This window comes from Mauremys reevesii, linkage group 4, assembly GCF_016161935.1.
Source record: "Mauremys reevesii isolate NIE-2019 linkage group 4, ASM1616193v1, whole genome shotgun sequence".
In the NCBI taxonomy this organism is placed as follows: Eukaryota; Metazoa; Chordata; order Testudines; family Geoemydidae; genus Mauremys; species Mauremys reevesii.
The window spans coordinates 143,779,028-143,801,793 of NC_052626.1; the positions used below are offsets into that span (position 1 = coordinate 143,779,028).

The 22,766-nt window shown below is 50.2% G+C and overlaps 2 protein-coding genes across 3 annotated transcripts in view; one reads left to right on the forward strand and one right to left on the reverse strand.

The window, feature by feature from the left end:
• The window catches only part of LOC120404059 (zinc finger protein 420-like), a 34,541-nt gene that overhangs the window by 3,702 nt on the left and 8,073 nt on the right, over positions 1-22,766 (reverse strand). The window contains exons 3-6 of the mRNA XM_039536068.1: positions 20,423-20,577; positions 7,805-8,315; positions 7,301-7,430; positions 6,477-6,593 (exon numbers count right to left, since the gene is read on the reverse strand). Of these exons, the coding sequence (XP_039392002.1) occupies positions 6,477-6,593; positions 7,301-7,430; positions 7,805-8,315; positions 20,423-20,577 (913 nt within the window). The remainder of the gene's footprint in view (positions 1-6,476; positions 6,594-7,300; positions 7,431-7,804; positions 8,316-20,422; positions 20,578-22,766) is intronic.
• On the forward strand, positions 7,226-21,427 carry LOC120403198 (translational activator of cytochrome c oxidase 1). Of its 2 annotated transcripts, none has more exons than XM_039534049.1 (6): positions 7,226-7,242; positions 8,523-8,796; positions 9,331-9,437; positions 13,617-13,750; positions 19,310-19,487; positions 20,396-21,427. In XM_039534049.1, exons 2-6 carry the CDS (start codon positions 8,535-8,537, stop codon positions 20,594-20,596), a joined length of 882 nt encoding a protein of 293 aa, XP_039389983.1. In that variant the 5' UTR covers positions 7,226-7,242; positions 8,523-8,534; the 3' UTR covers positions 20,597-21,427. The 2 variants fall into 2 exon arrangements, with proteins under 2 accessions (XP_039389983.1, XP_039389982.1); XM_039534048.1 differs by lacking the exon at positions 7,226-7,242 and adding an exon at positions 8,147-8,281.

Below are 22,766 nucleotides of genomic sequence, written 5' to 3' on the forward strand. Positions count from 1 at the left end.
GGGAGCAGAGAGAGCGTGTGTGTGTGTAAAACACATACACACACACCCATCCATGTAATATGTTACAGGCTTGTGACGAAGTGGGGATTTCCCCTTGTTATGTTGTACGTAAGTCTTACTGTTGAGCCTATGTGAGTTTTACCATTTGGCATGAATGATATGTGCCTTGGTTTCCCTGTGTGCTGCACCAATATCTCGGTGGTGGGAATAGGGGTGTGTGACTTTGGCTAAGCCCTCTGGGGCAGGTGAGGCTGCTCCAGCTGTCTGCATGTATGCTATAACCGGTGCCCTTTGTAACCTGAGACCCAGGAGGGGGATGCAACCAGGTGATGACCAAGTGACACTCTGCCCAGGAAGTGAGACAAAGACAAGGAAAAGACGCAAGGGGGGTGGGGGAGGGTCGGAGGTCCAGTTGCTGGGAGTCTGCTTTGGGGGACTGGAAGAGGGGGAGTCCAAAGCTTCTGGCCCAGGACTCCCCAAGATGGACTTGGCTGAAAGTCACTGATTTCTGTGCTAACAAGTTATGTCCTATGCTATGTTCCTGTCGACTAATAAACTTTCTGTTTTACTGGCTGGCTGGGAGTCGCATCTGACTGCAGAGCTGGGGTGCAAGGCCCTCTGGCTTCCCCAGGAGCCCTGCCCAGGCGGACTCGCCGTGGGAAGCACACAGTGTGGAAGGGGATGTTGAATGCCCCGAGGTCAGACCAGGAAGGTTGAAGCTGTGCGAGCTTCTTGCCCTGGAGACGCTATGCTCAGAGAAGGAGGCTCCCCCAGAGTCCTGACTGGCTTCATACTGAGTAGTTCCAGAGCACTGGCCCGGTGACTCCGTGACAACTAGTGGCAGGAGTGGGATAAACTGCACCCCGTGGACAGAGCATCATGTAGTGAGTGACTGGGGAGCAGTCGAATGAAGGGGGATTAGCGAGAGACGGGCATGCTGAAGGCTCTGAGAGCTGCGGATCCAGGAGGCGGAGGAGCCTATGGCTTTACCCAGAGAGAGAGTGGACCCCCGAGAAGGTCTGTCGCACTGAAGGGGTTCCTCCCTAGGATCGCGAGGGGCTGAGAGAGCACAGGCCTGTGAGTCCATGACCAAAGAAGGGCACAGTGGAGCCCAGTGTAATGACTGATATCTTAGAAAACATGTTTGAGAGATATGTACAGCTGTACAAGCCTAATGCCAGTAAAAAGCAAACAGCCATAGTGTGGCTGTTGTGGGAAGCTGTAAAAAAGTCAATAGCACGTAAGGGGGAAATCTGTGCGGAGTTACAAATATTACAAGAGAATACCAAGACTTGCCAGGAAAATTTGGAGTGGGAAGTGAGGCAGGCACAGATCATGCAAACTCAGTTAGAACAAATGGGGAAACAAAACAGGGAATTGGAAAAGAGAATGGTGGATTGGGAAAAGATTAAGGCAGACAAAGATAAATTAGACCATCAAGTGGAAGGGATGAAAGGGTTAATTCGAGCCCCAGAAAGGAGTAGATGTGATTCGGAATATTGCTTGGAGGTATTTGAAACTGAGGGGAGCAGATATGGATAGGTGGAATGGGAGATGCACAGATGACAGGAAAAACGTATCATACAGTAGAAAGCTATACCCAGAGAGAGAGGAGGATATTTGTTGTAAAGAACAAATGCTTCAGATAGATCCGGCAGCTGAGCCAGTAATATTGGGGACTCCTTTTTTTTTTTTTTTTTTAAAAGAGGAATCGGTTCGTTTTGGATTTAACGAATGCAGTTCTGTGGCTTGTGCCCGGCTGGACGGAAAGCGTCCTGACAGCAGGGTACATTCCAAGAATCTGTGCTGCAGAAGCAGTGGAGGAGATTATACTGGATCAACAGGATGTGGGTAAAGGAGTTTCCTGATGTATGGATTAGGAATAAAGCCAGATATGGTAAAAATCAAAGCATGTGTTAAAATCCTGGGGGACAGCATGCCACCGCAGAGACAATATAAATATCCTGTGCAAGCAGAGGCAGGAATTCAGAAAATAATTGAATCATTAGAACAACAGGGAGTGATTGAAAAAGGGAATTCTGCATACAATGGCCCAATTTGGCCCGTATTAAAAGCCGCAGGAGACTGGAGCTGACAGTGGATTTTAATAAAGCTACTTGCCCATGGCACCAATAGTAACAGATCTACTTCAAGTGATGGCACGAATACAAGGGTTCTCTGTCACAGATTTGGCAAATTGTTTTCTCACCATCCCATTGCATCCCGATTCTTGGGCCTGCTTTGCATTGACTTTTAAGGGACAACGGGACTTATTTAAAAATTCCCCAGGGCCGACACTGCGCTCTGGCTATTGCGCACCGACATGCGGTGTGAATGCTGGATCAATTATCCAAAGAGGATCGGGAGAATGTCACCTCGTATGTAGACGACATATTCGTGGGGGGGGCAGAGACACTGGAGAAGAGGTGACTGAGCGGACTAAAAAAGTGTCGAAACTCATCCAGGAAACGGGTTTCAAGGCTAATAAAGAGAAAGCCCAACTAGTACAGAGGAGAGTGAATTATTTGGGGGTGACCCTAGGGGAACAAGGAATTCAGGTAGATCAATAAAAGGTGAAATCATTAATGAATTTAACAAGGCCAGAGGATTCTCATGCATTGAGGGTGATGTTAGGAGGATTTAACTATTTAAGGAAACATCTGGAATTTTGCCGCTATCACTGGACCCTTGTGGCGTTTACTAAAAAAGAAAGGAGCATGGGAGCGGGGCCCTGAACAAGAAAACGCGTTCGGTCATTTAAAACAAGCCTTGATGCAAGCTCCAGCATTGAAATTCCCAGCGATAAACAAGCTGTTTGTGATTAAGTTGGCAGCAACCCAACAAAGTCTAGCATCGGTACTAATGCAGGAAATTGACGGGAAGTTAATACTGGTAGCGTACGAGTCTAGGAGATTAACCCCTATGGGGCAGCAGTTTGGGATCTGTGAAAGAGACTGTTTAGCTGCTGTATGGGCCAGTGAAGCTTTTGATTTGACTACTGGCACAGCCCCTGTTATAATGCAAACACCTCACTCTCCCCTGAAATATATTTTATGCAGGGGAAAGGAGTATTGAATGCCAGGATGGCCCAGTGGACCTTGATGTTAACTAACAGAGATATTACTTGGTAGAATAACAGACAAGCCGTGATGTTACCCTATGTCCTCCTGACGGAAGGAGAGGAGCATGAATGCCCACTTCCAGAAACCGAACTGAAGTTAGCTGAAGAAGCACCCCCCGGTAGATGAAGTGTTAAACCTCAGAGAAAAAGAGTTTTGTTTACAGATGGTAGTTCATACCATGAGAACTCCAAGAAATATATGGGATATGCGGCTATACAAATTGATGGGGAAACTATTTCTGGTTCTAGGAGTCTGACTTCAGCTCAGAGCTTTTAGTGATCTGCTTAAACAGAAAAATAATGTTGCAGAGTGTCTTTATGGATTCAGACTTGTGATACAAGGACTGTTATTCTGGATTGGGAGTTGGAAAAAGAATAATTGGGAAACAGCTGAGGGGGAAAATTTGGTCCAAAAGAAGGATTGGAAATCTATGATTGGTTGAAAAAAATACCCAGGAAAATTAAGAGTAAGGCATTAAAGGTCACCAAAAGCGAGAAAGGAATGATTTTTTTTTTTTAAATTAGCAGCAAAGGAACCTTTGGGAGTTATGGTAGTTATTAGAGCTCAAGTCATAAAACAGGAGGTTAAACCTGAGGAAAGATGGGGAAACTGGAATATACAAGGTGGCCATGCTTTGAATAAAAAAAAAACGGGAGAGGAAAAGTGAGTACCTGACAAACTTCAAAGAGAAGAGATTATTAACCTGTGTCACTCGATACTGCATCAAGGAATAGAGAATACTCTCTTTAAGGTAAAACAAATTGGAATATGGCCTCAGGTGCGAAAGGACATACAAAAGTTTGTTAAAAACTGCATAAGGTGTGCAGCAGACAGGAATACACCACTGAATTCGAGACCCGTGTTGCACCAAAGAATTGTGGGGCCATGGAGTAGAATACAGGCTGATCATATTGATAAATTGCTTAAGTCCCAAAGGGGGAATCAGTATTTATTAGTGATAATAAGTGATACTATTAGTGATAGTAGATTCCTTTTCTGGAGGCGTGGAGGCGATTCACACCAGAAATCATACTGCACAGACCACTGCCAAAAAGTATGTTTAGTAGATATGGAAAATTAAGCGGGGGAGGTCTAGGGGGAGTTAAACACTATTTCACTAGGAGGGCGGTGAAGCACTGGAATGGGTTACCTAGGGAGGTGGTGGAATCTCCATCCTTAGAGGTTTTTAAGGTCAGGCTTGACAAAACCCTGGCTGGGATAATTTAGTTGGTGCTGGTCCTGCTTTGAGCAGGGGGTTGGACTACATGACCTCCTGAGGTCTCTTCCAACCCTAATCTTCTATGATTCCAAAAGTAATTGATTCAGAAAATGGACCACATTTTGTAAGAGGAGTAATTAAAAGTTAATTAAAAGCTTTAAGAATAAAGCAACAACTACATATGCCCTATCATCCTCAATCATTAGGGACAGTAGAAAGGATGAATCAAACTATTAAACAAGCTCTATGCAAAGTAATGCAAGAAACTGGCAAAGATTGGAATGATAAATTGTGAATGGTATTGGCGGCCATCCGAAGTAGTGATCTACTGGGTACTGGCTACCAGGCTTATAAAATTCTCTTTGGAAGGCCTATGAGATTGTGGAGCCCTTTACTGTACCCAGAAGAAGAGGAGGAGGTATCAGTTACCCAATGGGTAAGGGTGTTACCAATAGAACTTAAGAAAATGGAATTTAAACTGATTGACGCCATTGAAAAAGCAAGAGACTCTGTGGATTCTCGTGTGGCTCAGGACAGTAAATTATGGAAAATCAGAGATAGAGTAATGTATTTGAAATTAGCATAGAAAAATAATGTCCTGGAGTCTAGATGGGGTTGGACCATTTTCCATCATGAATAAAATTTCATTTACTGTGGTGCAGATTAACAAGGGGGAAAAGGGAAAGTGAGTCCATACATCACAATTACATTTATGGCCTAAAGATTAAATAATATTCCTTTCTTTTAGTTTATCTTACAGAGGGAAAGGAATGCCCAATTGCATGGAGATTATCCTGTACGGATCTTGGATTTGGAGCATGGATACGGTGCTACAATTTTTATAATTGGTTTATTGTTTATGCTTGCTCTGCATTTTGTGCTCAGTAGAAGAATTGTGTTGTGTGCGTTATATTTTAGGAAGCAAAAAAATAATACCGGAGCTCGATTGAAGATAGAAGAGGTTAGTGAAAGTATTTAGAATAATACGGCTGGAAGCATTTAATATTATTCCTATGGAATAATGGCCATGACTTCAATATTGAGGAGCCTCATAATTAAAAAGGGTGAAAATATGGGTTTTGGCTTTTAAGTTTTTTGAATATTTGGGGAAATTTAGGGGTACATGGATATACATATGGGAGCACCCCTAGGATGGAGGTATGGATCGAAGGGAAAAATACATTAGACTATTTGTGGGACAGAATGACGCGTGCTTGACATGAATACATGCATTGCAACCTGGCAACCAAAGCAAGAACATACAGTCAAGGACTATTAGAACTATCTGTGCAAAAACAATCTTGTTTTGTTCAGAGAAAAACACGGAAAATGAACAGAAAAGGAAACACCACCAGCTGGACTGATATAAAATTGTACAAGAATTGGAGGAAATGGCACGCCTGGGATCATGGCAGCTCGCCCAGGATTGTCTCTTTGGAATTGTGTGGGTAGAAGACCTAGTAAACAAAGGCAAAGAACTGAGGACGTGACAGAATGGACTATAAATGGTTGCCTGTGACTTCTGCAAATTGGAGTTGTTTATTGATCCAGAGCCCCATGTGGATACAGATGTGGTTTCCCCGGCTCTCTGCATCTTATGATCAGAAGGAATCTCAACTGGCCATCGGGCTCATTCTGACCTTTGGACTCTGGGATAAATTGTTTGGGGTGTGAACGTGGAGTGAGTAAGGTTTGTGTCCGGTATCTACCTGCTTCCCATCCCGTAGGGAGACCTCTACTGAGGGTCTAACACTCCTAGTGATGGAGAATCCATTGTGTCCTGAGGGGAGCTCTCCCAGTGGTTCATTCCCACCAAGATAAACATTGGCCCCTAATTCCCAGCCTCAATTAGTTTCCCTTCTCATAGACTTTAAGGTCAGAAGGGACCATTATGATCATCTAGTCTGACCTCCTGCAAAACGCAGGCCACAGAATCTCACCCACCCACTCCTGTAACAAACCCCTAACCTATGTCTGAGTTACTGAAGTCCTCAAATCGTGGTTTAAAGACCTCAAGGTGCAGAGAATCCTTCTGCTCCCAGCCAGTGGATCTCACTCTGCCTTTGCCTTCTACATCAAGGAGCCCTTCACTAGCAGGTGTGTAAATCAGAAGGGACTTGATTATTATGACTCACCTGAGGAGGGGCTCTCAGGCCCGGAGCGTTCCCTGGAGTCCTCGGCATCCTGGATCCAGAGCTCTGCCTCCCCTACCTCGATCCGGTGGATTAAGTCCGGTTTGGAATCTGAATAGCCTGTTTGGGGTGGAAGTTTTATTACTAAAGTTTTGGCTGCAGGGGCTCAATTATATGTTGGTGCAGCCCAGCACAATAGGGCCCCGACCTTGGTCAGGGTGTGTCTGTACAGCACCTGGCACAATGGGACACTGATCTCGGTTGCTGCTTCAGAGGAAAGTGCAAGAGATCCCAAGCAGGAGAATAACAAAATAAACCTTCCTTAGAGGAGATTTCTTCTTATCTCCCACCAGGCAGGTTCAGTTCATACTCTGAAGCAGCTGCGTCTATGACCCGTCTCAATTTGCAGTGGGGGTTGAGTTTTAAATCCTTACTAGGGGAACTCTAGAATGGATGTTCCATAGAAATATCCCATTCTGCTAACATCCTGAAAAATGTACCACGGGGGAAGATTTTGGAAGAAGGGAACTTTGCTCCTTTGCCATCTTATAGCTGTTGAAAACAGTTTGCAGTATGTCATTAAGGCATCGGCCACATGTCATGGCAGGTATCACCAGGTGGCGCCATTCAGAGCTACCAGTTCTTTCACATAGGGTGCAAGCATTGTTCAACTGCACAGTTGTTAAGTTAATGTGCTATGTTCATTCTTTTGGGGGAGGTGGGGAGCTGTTGCAGCAGCAGCACCATTATTTCCCTGCCAGATGCCGAGGTATGGAGGGAACCCAGACATTTCACAGCTGTTAAAAAGAAGCGCAATTGGTCCTTACCCAGGGAAACAAGGGCCCAATAATTCCTCAGCATCTGGTCCCGGTACAGATGCTTCTCTCGCTGGGATAGGAGCTCCCACTCCTCCCGGGTGAAATACAGAGCGACGTCCTCAAACGCCACCTGGAGCTGCTGGCACAAGCGTTCCACACTCAGCACCTTCCGCTCCAGCCCCCAGCCCGGAGTCTCGGCAGGGGACGCGGTTTCTAGGGGAGCGACTCCCAGGGACCCCCCCGCCCAGCACCTGTGACCCAGGGACACTCCCCCCCCCGCTCCCCCAGGAGGAAAGGGCCAACGCCCTCCCCTCCCTGGCCCCAGGGACGCTCCCGGGTTTGCGGGGGTGTCCCGGGGCCCCAGCGCCGCTCCCCGGCCCCCGCGCTCCGGCTGCTGCAGCCCCGGCCCCGGGGTCACTAGCGCGGGAGGGACCCGGGTCCCGGCCCCCCTCGGCTCGGCCCCAGCCGGGACCAGCCCAGTGCCCGGCCGGGGAGTCCCCGCCCGCGTCCTACCTGCGCCGGCCCCGCTGCAGCCATCGCCGGGCTCGGCTCCGGCCCCGGCCGCTTCCTCCGCCCGGCAGCGACTTCCCGCCCCGCGGCTGCTGCCTCCCCGGGGCCGCCTCTCGCCCGCTCCCCGCGCTGGGGCTGCAGCCGGGACCCGCCTGCGCACGGGCCGGGCTGGGACCCAGGGGCCGGGCTGGCCCCGCTCCGCCCCGCGCCTGCGCCGCCGGCTCCAGCAGCCGGGGGAGGCCCCAGCGCAGGGACCTTCCGGCCCAGCCCCCCGGACGCCTGGGTCCCGAGTCGGGCCGTGGGGCGCTTGTAGCACCTGCTGCCTGGACGGCCGGGGCCCGTAACGGGGCAGCCTGGTCCCCGCTGTGCCGTGGGGGGCTGGGAGCCCGGACTCCTGGGTTCTCTCCCGGCTCTGGGAGGGGAGCGGGGACTAGTGGGAACAAGAGGGCCCCGGCCAGGCTGTGCAGCGTGTGTGTCACAGTAAGAGACGGCTCGGGCTGTGTTTGTTGCTTGGCTGTGTGGTGTGTGTGTGTTACAGGGGATCACACCCCGGCTGCTGTGTAATGTGTGTGTTAGAGGAGAACTGTGTGTGTGTATGAGCGTTACAGGAGCTCACACTTGGCTGTAGTGTGTATGGGGGGGGGGGGCTGAGCAGTATGTGTGTTATGTCTGTGTTACAGGAGCTCCCCTCCCAGCTGTGTAACCTGTGTGTGTGTTTCAGGAGCTCACCCCCATGTCCCTGCCCAGCGCCATGGGGAGGGCAGCTGCCCCATACAGGTGCCGTGTTCTGGCCTCGGTGCTGGCGCTGAAGGAGCTGGCGCCCAGGCTGACTGTCCCTGCCCCCCACTCAGCATGCCGGGCCCTGCACACCTCAGGTGCCACCCCCGCCGGCCACAACAAATGGTCCAAGGTCAAGCACATCAAGGGCCCGCGGGATGCCGAGCGCAGCCGGCTCTTCCAGAGGCTCACCATGCTGCTGCGCTTCGCTGTGAAAGGTACCGGGTGGGAGAGGTGGCTCCTGGGTGTGACACAGCCCCAGCCAGAAGGGAGCGTTACAGAGCCCTGCCAGCCCAGCCTTGACCCCTAGCACTGACCCTGCTGCCCCTAACCCCAGCACCCCCTAACCTCTCTTATCCTCCCTGGTTGCTGGAGCAGAGGATGCTGGTTTGTGGGGTAGTGTCTCTCCCCTTCTCATCCTTCCTCCATTGGACCTTTCCTTTGTCCTACAGCACCTCCTGTAAAGTGGCTGGGTCTGTGCTCCACTCTAGTAGCTGTTTCACATAAGAGGGGGGCAGCCCAGTCCCTGGGGTAACAGCTAACGGTGGCTGAAGAGAGGAAGGGTCTTGGGACACGTGGTTTGGAGCAGAGAGGGTCACCAGGGACATCAGGACGCCTGGGTTCTATCCCTGGCTTTCAGAGGGGAGGGGAGGCTGGTGGGTTATAGCAATGGGGGCTGGGAGTCAGGACTGCTCTGGAATGGGATCCCAGCCATGTCTCCCTTATGACACCCCCTTTCTGTCCTATTGCAGAGGGGGGACCCAACCCTGATCTCAACACCAACCTGGCCAACATCATCGAGCAGTGCCGGAGCAAGAGCATGCCCAAAGCATCCATTGAGGCGGCCATCAAGGGAGGGGTATGTAGCCAGGTGCTGCCATCTCAGGTTGGGGGGGCAGAGGGGCTCATGGGCTGCAGCCTTGCTGCATTCTGTGGGCCGGGCCAGGCTATGCAGAGGGGTGTTGGGAATCTTGAACGAGACTGGGATTGTGGCTTCGGTGCTGGGCTGGGCTACAGGACTTGTGGTTTCTATTCCTAGCTCTGCCACTTGCTCTCTCTGTGACCTTGGGCAAATCACTTAGGTCATAGGGAATTGCCAGACTGGACACACCTCTGCTCTGATCCATTCCAGTGTCCTGTTTCCATTACCAGAGGCTGCAGAGGCAGGTGTAAGAATCCCTCAGTAGCAGATGTGGGGATAATCGTCCTGCTTTGAGCAGGGGGTTGGACTAGATGATCTTCTGAGGTCCCTTCCAACCCTAATAATGTATGATTCTATGATCCTGCGTGAGGTCTCAGCTTGGTTGTAATATCCCTGCCAGAAGTTGTTTGCATTCATTATTCCAGCTCTGGATGTTCTTGTGGTCTGTAGAAATATCCAGTCCCTCTTTGAATCTTGCTAAATTCTTGCCCCCTCATCTCCACCCCAGAGCCCATACCCCCAGCTGGAGTCCTCACCCCTTGTACACAACCCCCTGCCCCAGCCCTGAGCCCCTCATCCCCAGCCCCACCCCGGAGCCCACACTGCCAGTGAGAGCCCTCACACCCCCGCACACTAACCCTCTGCCCCAACGCTGAGCCCCCTTCCACAAGAACCCCTTGGCCCCACCCACGCCACATTAATTTTGTGGTGTCTCACATCACCTCCATATTGGTGCACGTAACAAAATTCATTCCGCACGTGGGTGGGAAAAATGAGAGGGAACACTGGCATGGGTATGTCTACACAGCAATTAAATATCTGTGGCTGCCCTGGGTCACCTGGCTTGACCAGATGAGAGGGAGGAAATATCGGGACACGTGGGGTGGGGGGTCCTCCGGCAGAGAGAAAAAAAAAAAAAGGGCGAGTGCTGCCAGTGGAGCAGCGGGGTGGGGGCAGGGGAGAGGAAAGGCGACTGCTGCCGGTGGGACAAACACCTAAATATCGGGACGGTCCCGATTTTATCAGGACGTCTGGTCACCCTAGGCTCGAGCTCATGGGGCTTGGGCTGCAGGGCTATGAAATTGCCGCGTAGATGTTTGGCCTTGGACTGAAGTCTAGGCTCTGGGTGCTGTCAGTGATAGGAGACAGGGCTAGATGGACCTAGAGCGTCGGGTTCAACGGGTAGGGATCAATGGCTCGATGTCTAGTTGGCAGCCGGTTTCAAGCGGAGTGCCTCAGGGGGTCTGTCCTGGGGCCAGTTTTGTACAACATCTTCATTAATGATTTGGATGATGGGATGGATTGCACCCTCAGCAAGTTCACAGATGACACTAAACTAGTGGGGGAGGTAGATATGCTGGAGGGTAAGGATGGGGTCCAGAGTGACCTAGACAAATTGGAGGATTGGGCTAAAAGAAATCTGATGATGATCAACAAGGACAAGTGCAGAGGAAGGAAGAATCCCATGCACCACTACAGGCTGGGGACCAACTGACTAAGTGGCAGTTTGGCAGAAAAGGACATAGAGGTTACAGTGGATGAGAAGCTGGATATGAGTCAGCAGTGTGCCCTTGTTGCCAAGAAGGCCAATGGCATATTGGGCTGCATTAGTAGGGGCATTACCAGCAAATCGAGGGAAGTAATTATTCCCCTCTATTTGTCACTGGTGAGGCCACATCTGGAGTATTGTGTCCAGTTTTGGGCCCCCTCACTACAGAAAGGATGTGGACAAATTGGAGAGAGTCCAGCATAGGGCAATGAAAATGATGAGGGGGCTGGGGCACATGATTTATGGGGAGAGGCTGAGGGAACTGGGCTTGTTTAGTCTGCAGAAGAGAAGAGTGAGGGGGGATTTGATAGCAGCCCTCAACTACCCGAAGGGGGCTTCCAAAGAGGATGGATCTATATTGTTCTCGGTGGTGGCAGATGACAGAACAGGGAGGAATGGTCTCAAGTTGCAGTGTGGGAGGTCTAGGTTGGATATTAGGAACCACTATTTCACTAGGAGGGTGGTGAAGCACTGGACTGGGTTACCTAGGGAGGTGATGGAATCTCCATCCTTAGAGGTTTTTAAGGCCCGGCTTGACAAAGCCCTGGCTGGGATGATTTAGTTGGTGCTGGTCCTGCTTTGAGCAGGGAGCTGGACTAGATACCTCCTGAGGTCTCTTCCAACCCTAATCTTCTAGGATTCTATGACCTTGGTGTAGATCCCATATGGCAAAGCCTACAATCTATTGCTCCAGAGGCCCCCCTCCTTTGCCCCAGTTTCCAGGTCTAACCGGTGCTCCACTCCATACCATACAAATTCAGAGTGTTTCTATGGCTCCAGGTTGCCGTCGGGGCCCTTGTGCCTGTGTATCCAGAGAGGAAGCAGGAGCCATTCCTGGGTAGTACAGGAGCCACCAGTAACATATATCTGGGGCCTGGTGATGGATGGAGACTTGGCCTTTACTGTTTAGCCCCAGGCCCTCCTGTTGTATATTGGCCTGTTTGTTAGCCAGGGGCAGAATTTTGGGCTGGACTTTTGATGCTCTTCTCCTTACTAACTCTTTTGATCCTTACTAATGTCTGTGAGCAAAGACACTGTGTGTTACTTCTACCCAGCCAGATGGGCTTGTTAGTACAATGAGAAGAGAGAGAAAGTTAAGTGTTACTGGGTATGGTGGGGAGTATAATGTCTGAGCATAGGCTGTAAGGCTGCCTGGCACTTCTCTCAAGCCAATGTCAAGCAATCAGTTAGGAGGGGTAAGAGGGGATGTGGGGGAGGCATAAGAAACACTAAAGGCCAAAGAAAGGCCTGGCCTTGGCCAGAACACAACCTCACTCCTTACCCCTCCCATGGGATACAGAAGAGGTGGTACCACGACCCCAGACTCACGACCCTCCAAAAAGGGACATGACCATAAATTGTAACGGGTGAGACCAGGGGCGTGCACTGCAGGTATATTTGGGCCTGCTAAGGAAGTGGGAATAGGGAACAGGGACATCCAAGCATCAGAGCCATGGATATGCTTGCTTGAAACTAACCCCAATAAACATTGCATTGCCTGCAATGTTCCCTCTAATTTTTTCCATCCATGTGCGGAATAAATTTTATATGCACCGAGGTATGTGTGAATGTGCGCCACCAGTAGAAACAAAAAACTCACTCTATATATATAGTTACCATAAGGATTATTAGTCCAGCCAGGACAGGTTAGGCATTTTAGAACTCACTACTCAAAGAATTAAATTTAAGTGTAAGAGAGAATTAAAAATTATTAAATGAATAGACCAGTCAAAACACTAAAATAACACACTTTGAAAGAATAAAATTACAGAGAATATAAGTGCATTGAAGGAAGTACCAAGAAGTAACGGCAATAATACAAGTGTGTGTTGGGAGGTGAGTGTGAAGGAGACTGTGTGTGTGTGTGTGTCACAGAGACTCTGGGTGTGTGCTGGCTGCTGGAGAAAGCCATGCACTGTCTCTTTAAGACACTCCCTGAAAGCTCTCCTGTTCTGTCCTGAGCCCTGTTTCGCTGCCCCTGCTCTAAGGAGATGGGCTACAGGGGGAGGGTTAAGAGTGTGTGTGTGTGTGTGAGAGAGAGAGAGAGACAGACGGAGCGCTGGCTGCTGGCGAAATCTCAAGAACTGTGCACTGTCTCTTTAAGAGAGGCACCCAGCCTCTCACCATTCAGACCTCACACTGCAGCCGCTCCTAGTCCTGAGCCAGGCTGTCCCCTCTGCCCTGCTCTGCGGAGATGGGGTATAGGGGCGGGGGGAGCGGGACACCCTGACATCAGCACCCTCCTCTCCCCACCCCTGCTCGGCATAGCCAGCAGGAGCATCTGGGGAGAAGTTGCAGTACAGAGCAAGGGGAGGGGAGGGGCACCTGAACACACATTGCTAGCTGTGCAGGCTCTCTAATCAGCTGGGCAGCAGTTGAATCTCTCCTGCGTGGCCGCCCAAGTGCGCAGCTCACAGGGAACACAGATTGCCGGCACTTCGGATTTTCAGTCTTCTGTTTTCTGACTGCATGACAAGACCCAGGGGAGGGGGTGAAGGGAAAGCCCCCTAACACCTCCCAAGACATAAGCCCAGCTGCAGAACTGAATCAGCCCCTTCTTGCTGCAGGACAAAGGGAAGAGCTCCTCGTACCTGCTCTACGAAGCCAGAGGCCCTGGGGGATCTGCGCTGCTCATTGAGGTGCTGACGGACAATGCAAAGCGAGCTTACCAGGATATCCGGCTCATCCTGAGCCGCAACGGGTCAGTCCTTCCCTGCCGGGCCTGACGTTCCTGCATTTCATTGCACAAAGGCCCTTCCTGTGCTCCAAGCAATGACCAAACCCGACACTTCTGGGTCTTAAAACATGAGTGTCTAGTGGTTGAGATAAATACAATGCATTAGTTCAAGGCAAGTATCTGGCTAATGCTCTCTACAGCCTGGCCACAAGTGGGCGACATAGAACATACAGTCTACATGGGGGTCAGGGCTGGGCTGTACATGAGGTTCTAATAAGCAAGGCCTTGGGTTGAATTATCAAAAGCACCTAAGTGGTTTAGGAGCCATAGTCCCATTTTCATAAGTGACTTTTGGCCTTTAGGAACCCAAGTCTTAGAAAATCAATGGGATTCAGGTTCCTAAGTCATTTAGATTCTTTGGGAAATGTTACCCCTGGTTAACTGGAACAGGTGCATTGGATTAACTGAAACGGGTTTAATTAAACCGGTGCACACCTGTGGCCTTAATTTAGCTGGAATAAATGGGCCAAAGGTGTTAACTGGTGTCACTGTCCAACATTCAAAAGTGCGAAACAAAGTTCGGGGTTTGGTATACAGAGACCTCAAATGCCTCACTAAAAATCCTTTTGTTAAAGATTCAGAAAAGAAGGCAAAACAGTTAAAGCCTGTGAGATGTAAAGTACTGACTAAGGCTTTCATTTTAACGACTTCCCTTCTAGTTGGAGAGAGTCTTTAGACGTCAAATAAGGGTTTCTCCAGTCTCTTAGATGGCCGCAAAGATGGTGATTACTGGTCTTTGCGCTAAAAGATAAGTTAGTTGAGATGAGCTGAAGCTGTTGCTGCTAAAGTCTGATCGCATTTTATCTCATGTTTGGGGCTTTGTCTGCACTGCAAAGAGATGGCCATGGCTGGCCCATGCCAGCCAGATTGGGTTAAGAGGCAGTTTAACTGCGGTGTAGACATTCAGGCTCAGACTGGAGCCCAAGCTCTGGGACCCCGTGACGGGGGAAGGTCCCAGAGCTCGGGCTTGGATGTCTGCACTTTAATTAAACAGCCCCTTAGCACGAACTTGAGTCAACTGGCACGGGCGAGATGCAGGTGTCCAATTGCAGTGTAGAAATACCCTGGGATTCAGCTCGAGCTGGTGGGGGTGGTGATGTCATCTGAGTCCCTATCTTTGGCCTGGTCTGGTCAGACATCCCTGAGGATTCGGATGAAAGGGGTCTGGGTCCAGTTGTCTCCATCGGGTTCTTTCCATATTTCCTCCAAATTGCTTTAAGGACCCTCAAAATGTACCGATGGGTGGAATAGTCCAGCCCCTTGTTATCCTGTTCAGCAATTAGGCCTAATTTTCGATTCACCAATTTTGGTTCATTAGTTTCTAGTTTCACATCTTTGGTGTTTAGCAAGGATGATTTCAACATAGCCCTTGAGTTATACTAGTCGGCCTTTTTGTTTTAGACTACGTCATTCATCCTGTCTCTTTCATACCTTTTCCCATCAGCATTTGTTATTAGGGCAAATATAGTGCCAATCTATAAAAAGGGAAATAAGGAAAACCCAGGGAATTACAGACCAGTCAGCTTAACTTCAGTACCTGGAAAGTTAACAGAGAAACTAATTAAGTAATCAATTTGCAAACACCTTGAAGATAATAAGATAATAAGTAACAGTCAGCATGGATTTGTCAAGAACAAATTGTGTCAAACCAACTTAATAGCTTTCTCTTACAGGGTAACAAGCCATGTAGATAGTGAGGGAAGGGGTAGATGTGGTATATCTTGACTTTAGTAAGGCTTTTGATACTGTCTTGCGTGACCTCATAAACAAACTAGGGAAATACCACCTAGATGGAGCTAGGTGGGTGCATAACTGGTTGGAAAACTGTTCCCAGAGTAGTTATCACTGGTTCATAGTCAAGCTGGAAGGGCATATCAAGGGGGGTTCCACAGGGATCAGTTCTGAGTTTGGTTCTGTTCAATATCTTCATCAATGATTTAAATAATGGCATAGACGAGTACACTTATAAAGTTTGCAGATGATCCCAAGCTGAGAGGGGTTGCATGTGCTATTGAGGATAGGATTAATATTCAAAATGATCTGGACCTACTGGAGAAATGGTCTGAGGAATATAGGATGAAATTCAATAAGGACAAATGCAAAGTACTCCATTTAGGAAGGAACAATCAGTTGCACACATACAAAATGGGCAATGGCTGCCTAGGAAGGAGTACTGCAGGAAGAGGTCTGAGAGTCCTAGTGGATCACAAGCTACATATGAGTCAACAGTGTAACACTGCTGTGGGGAGTGGCAGATACACTGAAGGGTAGAGATAGGGTACAGAGGGACGTAGACAAATTGGAGGATTGGGCCAAAATAAATCTGATGAGGTTCAACAAGGACAAGTGCAGAGTCCTGCACTTAGGGAGGAAGAATCTCATGCACTGTTACAGGCTGGGGACTGACTGGCTAAGCAGCAGTTTTGCAGAAAAGGACCTGGGGATTACAGTGGATGAGAAGCTGGGTATGAGTCAGCAGTGTGGTGGTTATTCTTCCATAAGATAAACCAAACCAGCAATAAAATTAAGCTTCTGTCTCACCACACTGGCTAACAAGAAGTCAGAACTGCAGCCTCCTGAGGCATTACAGTCCTTTTTCAAACACCCAGACACTCGACTTACTGATGAGTGGTTATTTAAAACCAATGTCATCAACCAAAGGGTTCTTCTGAGCCCAAAGAAGGAGCCACATACCCAGGTCAATATATAACTCAGCTCTTACCCAATAATCACACTCTTGCCAATACTTTAGTATCTAATGTCTAAAGGTTTATTTACAAGAGAGAAGAAAGAGGTGAGAGTTAAAATTGGTTAAAGGAATCAAATACATACCCACGTTGCTAAGTTCTTATGTCAGGCTTGAAATAAACCACTGGCCTGTTAAGTCTCTGGTTGTTTCCAAATGATTGGCAGGTCCTCAGTCCTTTGGATGCTCCTGTTAGTATAAGTCCATAGTCCAGAGATCACAGCAGGAAAGAGGCAAAATTGAGATGTTTCCAGGGCTTTTTATAGCTTCTTGCCCTATGGAGGGAACCCCATTGTTCCAAGCAAAGCCCTCAGCACAATTTGTTTAAAAGTACAGGTGCAAGATGGAGTTCAGCACCACGTGATCTAGTTCAGGGGTTCTCAAACTGGGGGTCAGGACCCCTCAGGAGGTCATAAGGTTATTACATGGGGGGCCATGAGCTGTCAGCCTTCACCCCAAACCCCGCTTTGCCTCCAGCATTTATAATGGTGTTAAATATATTAAAAAGTGTTGTTAATTTATTGGGGGGGGTCGCACTCAGAGGCTTGCTGTGTGAAAGGGGGCACCACTACAATAGTTTGAGAACCACTGATCTAGTCATACGCCCTGGCATGCTTCAATGAGTCATAGCAGGGGCCATTAGCAATATTCTGGCTGGAAAGTCCATCAGGTGGGGATAAGCTTCTGCCATGGCCCATTGTATTTGTTGATGGGTCATCAACCTGAATACTCCATTCACAGTGTGCTGGCTAGACTGGATGTAAATACCTTGTGGGTGTTACTACGGGAGCAAACATATTTGAAAAACAGATACATAGACAATATTCATAACTTCAGATATTAAAATGATACATGCATACAAATAGGGTAATCTTAGTCAGCAAATCATAACCTTTCCATTGACACCTTACATGACATACTTGTATAAGATTTATTGCAATTGTATAACCATGGTAGCCACAATAATATACCTGATCATATTTTAATCAGATAACGTCACAAGGACAAGAAACAATGGGCTTAAATTGCAGCAAGGGCAGTTTAGGTTGGACATTAGGAAAAACTTCATAACCACTGGAATAAATTACCTGGGAAGGTTGGGGGGATCTGCATCACTGGAGATTTTTAAGAGCAGGTTAGACAAACACCTGTCAGGTATGGTCTAGATTAGCGTTTCTCAAACTGGGGTCCGTGGACCCCTGGCGGTCCCTGAGGGGACCCCAGGGGGTCAGCAGGCCCCACTGATCAACTTCTCCCCATCCCTCCCTCAACTCCTCCCCCTCCCTTCCACCACCTCCTGCACGCTAAAGGCCCAGGGGTGCAGCGGGGCTAAGGCAGGCTTCCTACATGCCCTGGCTCCACACTGCTCCTGGAAGCGGCTGGCAAGTCCCTGGGGCGGGTGGGGCACGGAGTCTCGATACGCTGCCCCCTCCCTGAGCGCCAACTCAGCAGCTCCCATTGGCTGGGAACTGCAGCCAAAGGGAGCTGCGGGCAGGGGCAGCACGCGGAGACCCCCTGACCCCTCCACCTAGTAGCCGCTGTCAGAGGGATGTGCCGGTCACTTTCGGGAGCTGCCTGAGGTAAGCGCCACCTGGACAGAGCCCGTACCTCCAACCCCCAGCCCAAAGCCCGCACCCTGCACCCAAAATCCCTCCCCAAGCCCACATCTCGAACCCCATCCCACACCCCAACACCCTGCCCCAGCCCAGAGCCCACAACCCACACCCAAACTCCCTCCCAGGGCCTGCACCCTCTGCCCCACACCCAACTCCCTGAAAATTTTTAAATCAAAATGGGGGTCCTTGGGTTGCTAAAGTTTGAGAACTGCTGGTCTAGAGATAATACTTAGTCTTGCATTGAGTGCAGGGCACTGGACTAGCTGAGCTCTCAAGGTCCCTTCCTGTCCTATGATTATACAGGGTACTGTGACATCTTACAAATTTTTACGTAATTTTTATAGTTGAGCTCACAATTAGGGTACATTTTCCAGCCCAGTTATCACAACACATCCCTGGGTGGACTCTCTTATATCCATGCAAGAAGGGCTTAACTGGAGGTAGCTTAAACCTCTTCCCAAACCATTTACATTGTTATGGATTCAGAGAAGAGCTCCAAGAGCAATCTGGGGGCTGGAAAACCTGCCTCATAGCGAAGGACCGAAGGAGCTCGATCAATGTAGTTTATCTCAGAGAAGGTTAAGAGGTGACATGATCCTGGTCTATAAGCACCGACATGGGGAGGGGATTTCTGAGAGCAGAGGGGTCTTCGACCACCAGGCAAAGGCAGAGGAAGATGCACTGGCTGGGAGCTGAAGGGAGATGAATTCAGGCTGGGAACAAGGAGCCCATGGTTACCAGGGAGGGGAATGAACCACTGGAACAGCTCCCCAAGGGACGAGGTGGATTCTCCATCACTGGGAGTCCGTCAGTGGAGATGGGAATGTCTTTTTCTGAAAGCCCCCTCTAGCTCAGCCAGGAGTTACTGGGCTGGTGGCAGGAATCGCTGCGGGAGATTCCTGGCCTGGGTTAGGCGGGAGGCTGGGCTGGATGGGCACAATGGGCCTTTGACATCTCTGGGATAAATTCAGTACACTGAGAGCCTTCAAGCTCTCGCTATGAGGCAGGTGAATCGTTCTTGTGGCTCTTCTCTGAGCCCTTCCTCACTCGTCTCCATCCTGTGCGAAGCACGAACCCCCTGGACCAGCATCCAGGACAGGTCTCTCTCATGCTGTATAGAAGTGACTCCCTGTCCCCTGATGTCCCCCTTTTCCCATGCAGGGCGCAGATGTCCGATGGGGCCCGGCACAGCTTTGACAAGAAGGGGGTGATCACGGTCAGCGGGCAGGACTGTCAGCAGAGGCCAGTGGCCCTGGAGCAGGCCCTGGAGCTGGCGCTCGAGGCCGGGGCCCAGGATGTGTGGGAAGAAGACGAGGAGGAGGAGCGAGCAGTTCTGAAGGTGGGTGTGTGACGGGGGCTCCCTGGCTAACACAGTGGCAAGTCCACTGCAGCAGTGAGGGCTGCTGGGAGAACGTGGGACTGCGGAGCGGGAGATACCATCAGCCAATGGGGGGCAGCAGCTGGTTGATGTAATTGCTCAGGCACCAATCGGGGCCCACCTGGTGCTAATCTGGTTCGGGAGATATGTAGGGGTCTGGCTGGTTCTGATCCAGCCCAGGTGACGGGGGAGATACATGAGGGTCTGGCTGGCGCTGATCTGGCCAGGGGAGGGGAATAATCGTGGGGATCTGGCCCTACTCCGGCCCAGGAGAGGGGAGAGATGTGGGGGTCTGGCTGGTGCAGCTCTGGCTCACGGGGATTATATACAGGATGCATGGGAGGCATTGGCAGGGTACGCTTTGTATTTACCCTCAAGAATGCTATGGGAGCATAAGGAGGTTGTAAACAGCCCCCCTCAGGGTCTTCCCTGGCTGGCATGGGCATTGCTCACTGTCCTCTATCCCATTCCCTGCTTCCCCAGGGGGACTGTGTATAAGTGAGAGCTGCCCCGAGGCTGCTGTAGCATACACCTGGGGGCTCGTCCTGACCTCCCTGTCCCACCAGAGTGACTGCCTGGGCCCCCCTGTGCTCCTGTTATTCCTGGGGTGGGAGGTTAAATCCCCTGGAGCCGCAGTGCAGGAGCAGGGTGAATGGGGGTCAGACGGCGAGTTAGATGGTGGCCAGCACCGGGCATTGGACTAGCGATGATCTGATCTGAAGGGGCAGGCTCTACAGATCGGGTCCGGTGGGGGCGGCGTGGCCCCCACTGTCTGTTCAGTGGGCACCCACGCTGCTCTGCTGCGGCCCTGGGGGCCAGCGGGCAGGTCTGCAGCCCCTCACAGCCCCTGTCCTGTCCTCTCCCCTCAGTTTGTGTGTGAGGTGCCATCACTGCACCAGGTGCGGGAGAAGCTGGACTCGCTGGGGCTACAGTCGCTCTCCGCTGCCCTGGAGTTCATCCCCAATGCCAGGGTGCGGCTGTCAGAGGAGGAGATGGAGCGGGCATCCCAGCTGCTGGCCACGCTGGGCGACTGCCAGGAGGTGATCCGGGTCTACGACAACATCGAGTAGGGGCCAGCGCAGGGGGGTAGCAGATGGAGATCCGCCCAGATAGACGGTGACAAGGCATGTCGTTCCCGGCTTGGCCTAGTCCTGGCCTAAGATCAGCCCATATGGAGGGCAGTGGGTGCACGGTTGACAGCTCAGCTTGAGATCCTCCCGTATGGACGGCAACCGGTGTGTGGTTCACAGCTTGGCCTAGTCGCTTGGATCAGGAGCCCATGGGGCAATCAGTTCAGGACTCTGCCTCACCCTGCCCTGGGATTGGACGCCTGAGCTCCACGTGGTTTAGGGCTCGGCCCAAGGTCGGGCTTAATTTGAGATTTCTTCCCAGGGTGAACCATCCCCATCGCTTTCGGGCCATTAGTAACAGGTGCAGCTCTCCAGGTGCCAGCACTGGGTGCAATCTGGTGGCATTCTCAGGCGCAGAAGCCCTCGCTCCTGAGGATGGGGCGTGTTCTCTGAGGCACCTTATGACTCCTAACTTCGTCCCCTGGGATTCGTGACCCGAACGCCTCAGCTCCCCTCTTGAATCTGATCCCGCAGGCCTTCTGCAGTAAGGCCTCCCTGCGTGATGCTCTGGCACGTCCCCCTGCCCCTGCCTCTCTCCCACTGTGATGGGTGGAGGGAGCTTCCTCTGCACTCATACAGCACCGAATGCGATAAAGAGTAACACTGTGCCAAGGCGATGACAAGCTACAGACTTAACACCTCCCTGTTGTGTGACCCCCTATTCAGCACCCCCAGCAGGAGAACAATAGGGAGTGCACCCCACCCTCCAAATGTACTGTCTGGGGAGGGCGGCCGTTCCCTTACACTGCTTAATAAATGGTTTGCTTGTCAGTGCTGGGGAGACTATCCATAACTTGGCTCTCACCGCAGTGTTGCTACATCCATCCAAATGCAAACACGCCAGGAAGGGCAGAGGGTGCAGCTTTAGGAGAGGGGATCTTTGTGGGGTCACAGAGTGTGGGTGTTGAATGATCAGTTGACTGGCAGGTAAATGGTTTGGTGACAAACTGTTAATGGTTCAAAAGAATTATTTCAAAAGAATGATTTGAGGTCCGGAAAATCTGCTGTATAGTGAGAGAGTGGAGGAGCATGATCTGTTTAGTGACGAGAAGGTTAAGAGGTGACGTGATCCTGGTCTGTAAGAGCCTAAATGAGGAGGGGATTACTGAGAGCAGAGGGCTGTTTAATTCCCAGAAAAAGGCAGAGCAAAATCCACAGGATGAGCGCTGAAGGGAGAAAAGTTCAGGCTGGCAATAAGGGTCCAGTGTTTACCAGGGAGGGGAATTCATCATTAGAACAGCTTCCCTACGAGGGGGTGGATTTTCCATCACTGGGAGTCTGTCAGTGGAGATGGGGTGTCTCTTTATCAAAGCCCCACCCTAGCTCAGCCAGGGGTTAATGGGTAAGAGGTGATACCACAAAGATTCCCCATACTTCATTTTGTGTCCCCAGCTTCCATTTTGAATAGGCAAAAGTCACTCCACCATTAGAAGCTGAAGTTCACCTGGTACTTCACTGCTGAAAGTAGGCCAAAAGGTCGAAAGTTGAGCGGGGGGAGAGGGAGGAATAGAACTGGTAGAAAGCCAAAAAGGTGCAGAATAACTCAGTGATAAACAACTAGCGATAAACATGCACGGTAAAGATCCAATAGCTGACAGGACAGTATAAAAGGCAAATAGTTAAGACTATTAAAACAGTTAGGAGCAGAGTGAATGAAGAGATCGAGTGGAGAGCCGACCTGAAAGAGCGGAGCCAAACGGAGTGAAGCAACCTGGAAAACCAGCAGCAGAGTCAACACAGCAAAATCAGCAAATAAGGTGAGTCTCTTAGTTACAATGATAGTATAGTGTAGTATTAATGTGTGTGTGAGAGGATGTATGAGTGTTAATTGTGCTTTATAGATGTAAAACTCAAAGAACATTTTAAGATTCCTATCAGCACAAAAAAGAAGCTTACAAGAAGTGGAAGACTGGACAAATGACCAGGGAGGAGTATAAAAATATTGCTCAGGCATGCAGGAGTGAAATCAGGAAGGCCAAATCACACTTGCTGTTGCAGCTAGCAAGAGATGTAAAGAGTAATAAGAAGGGTTTCTACAGGTATGTTAGCAACAAGAAGAAAGTCAAGGGAAGTGTGGGCCCCTTACTGAATGGGGGAGGCAACCTAGTGA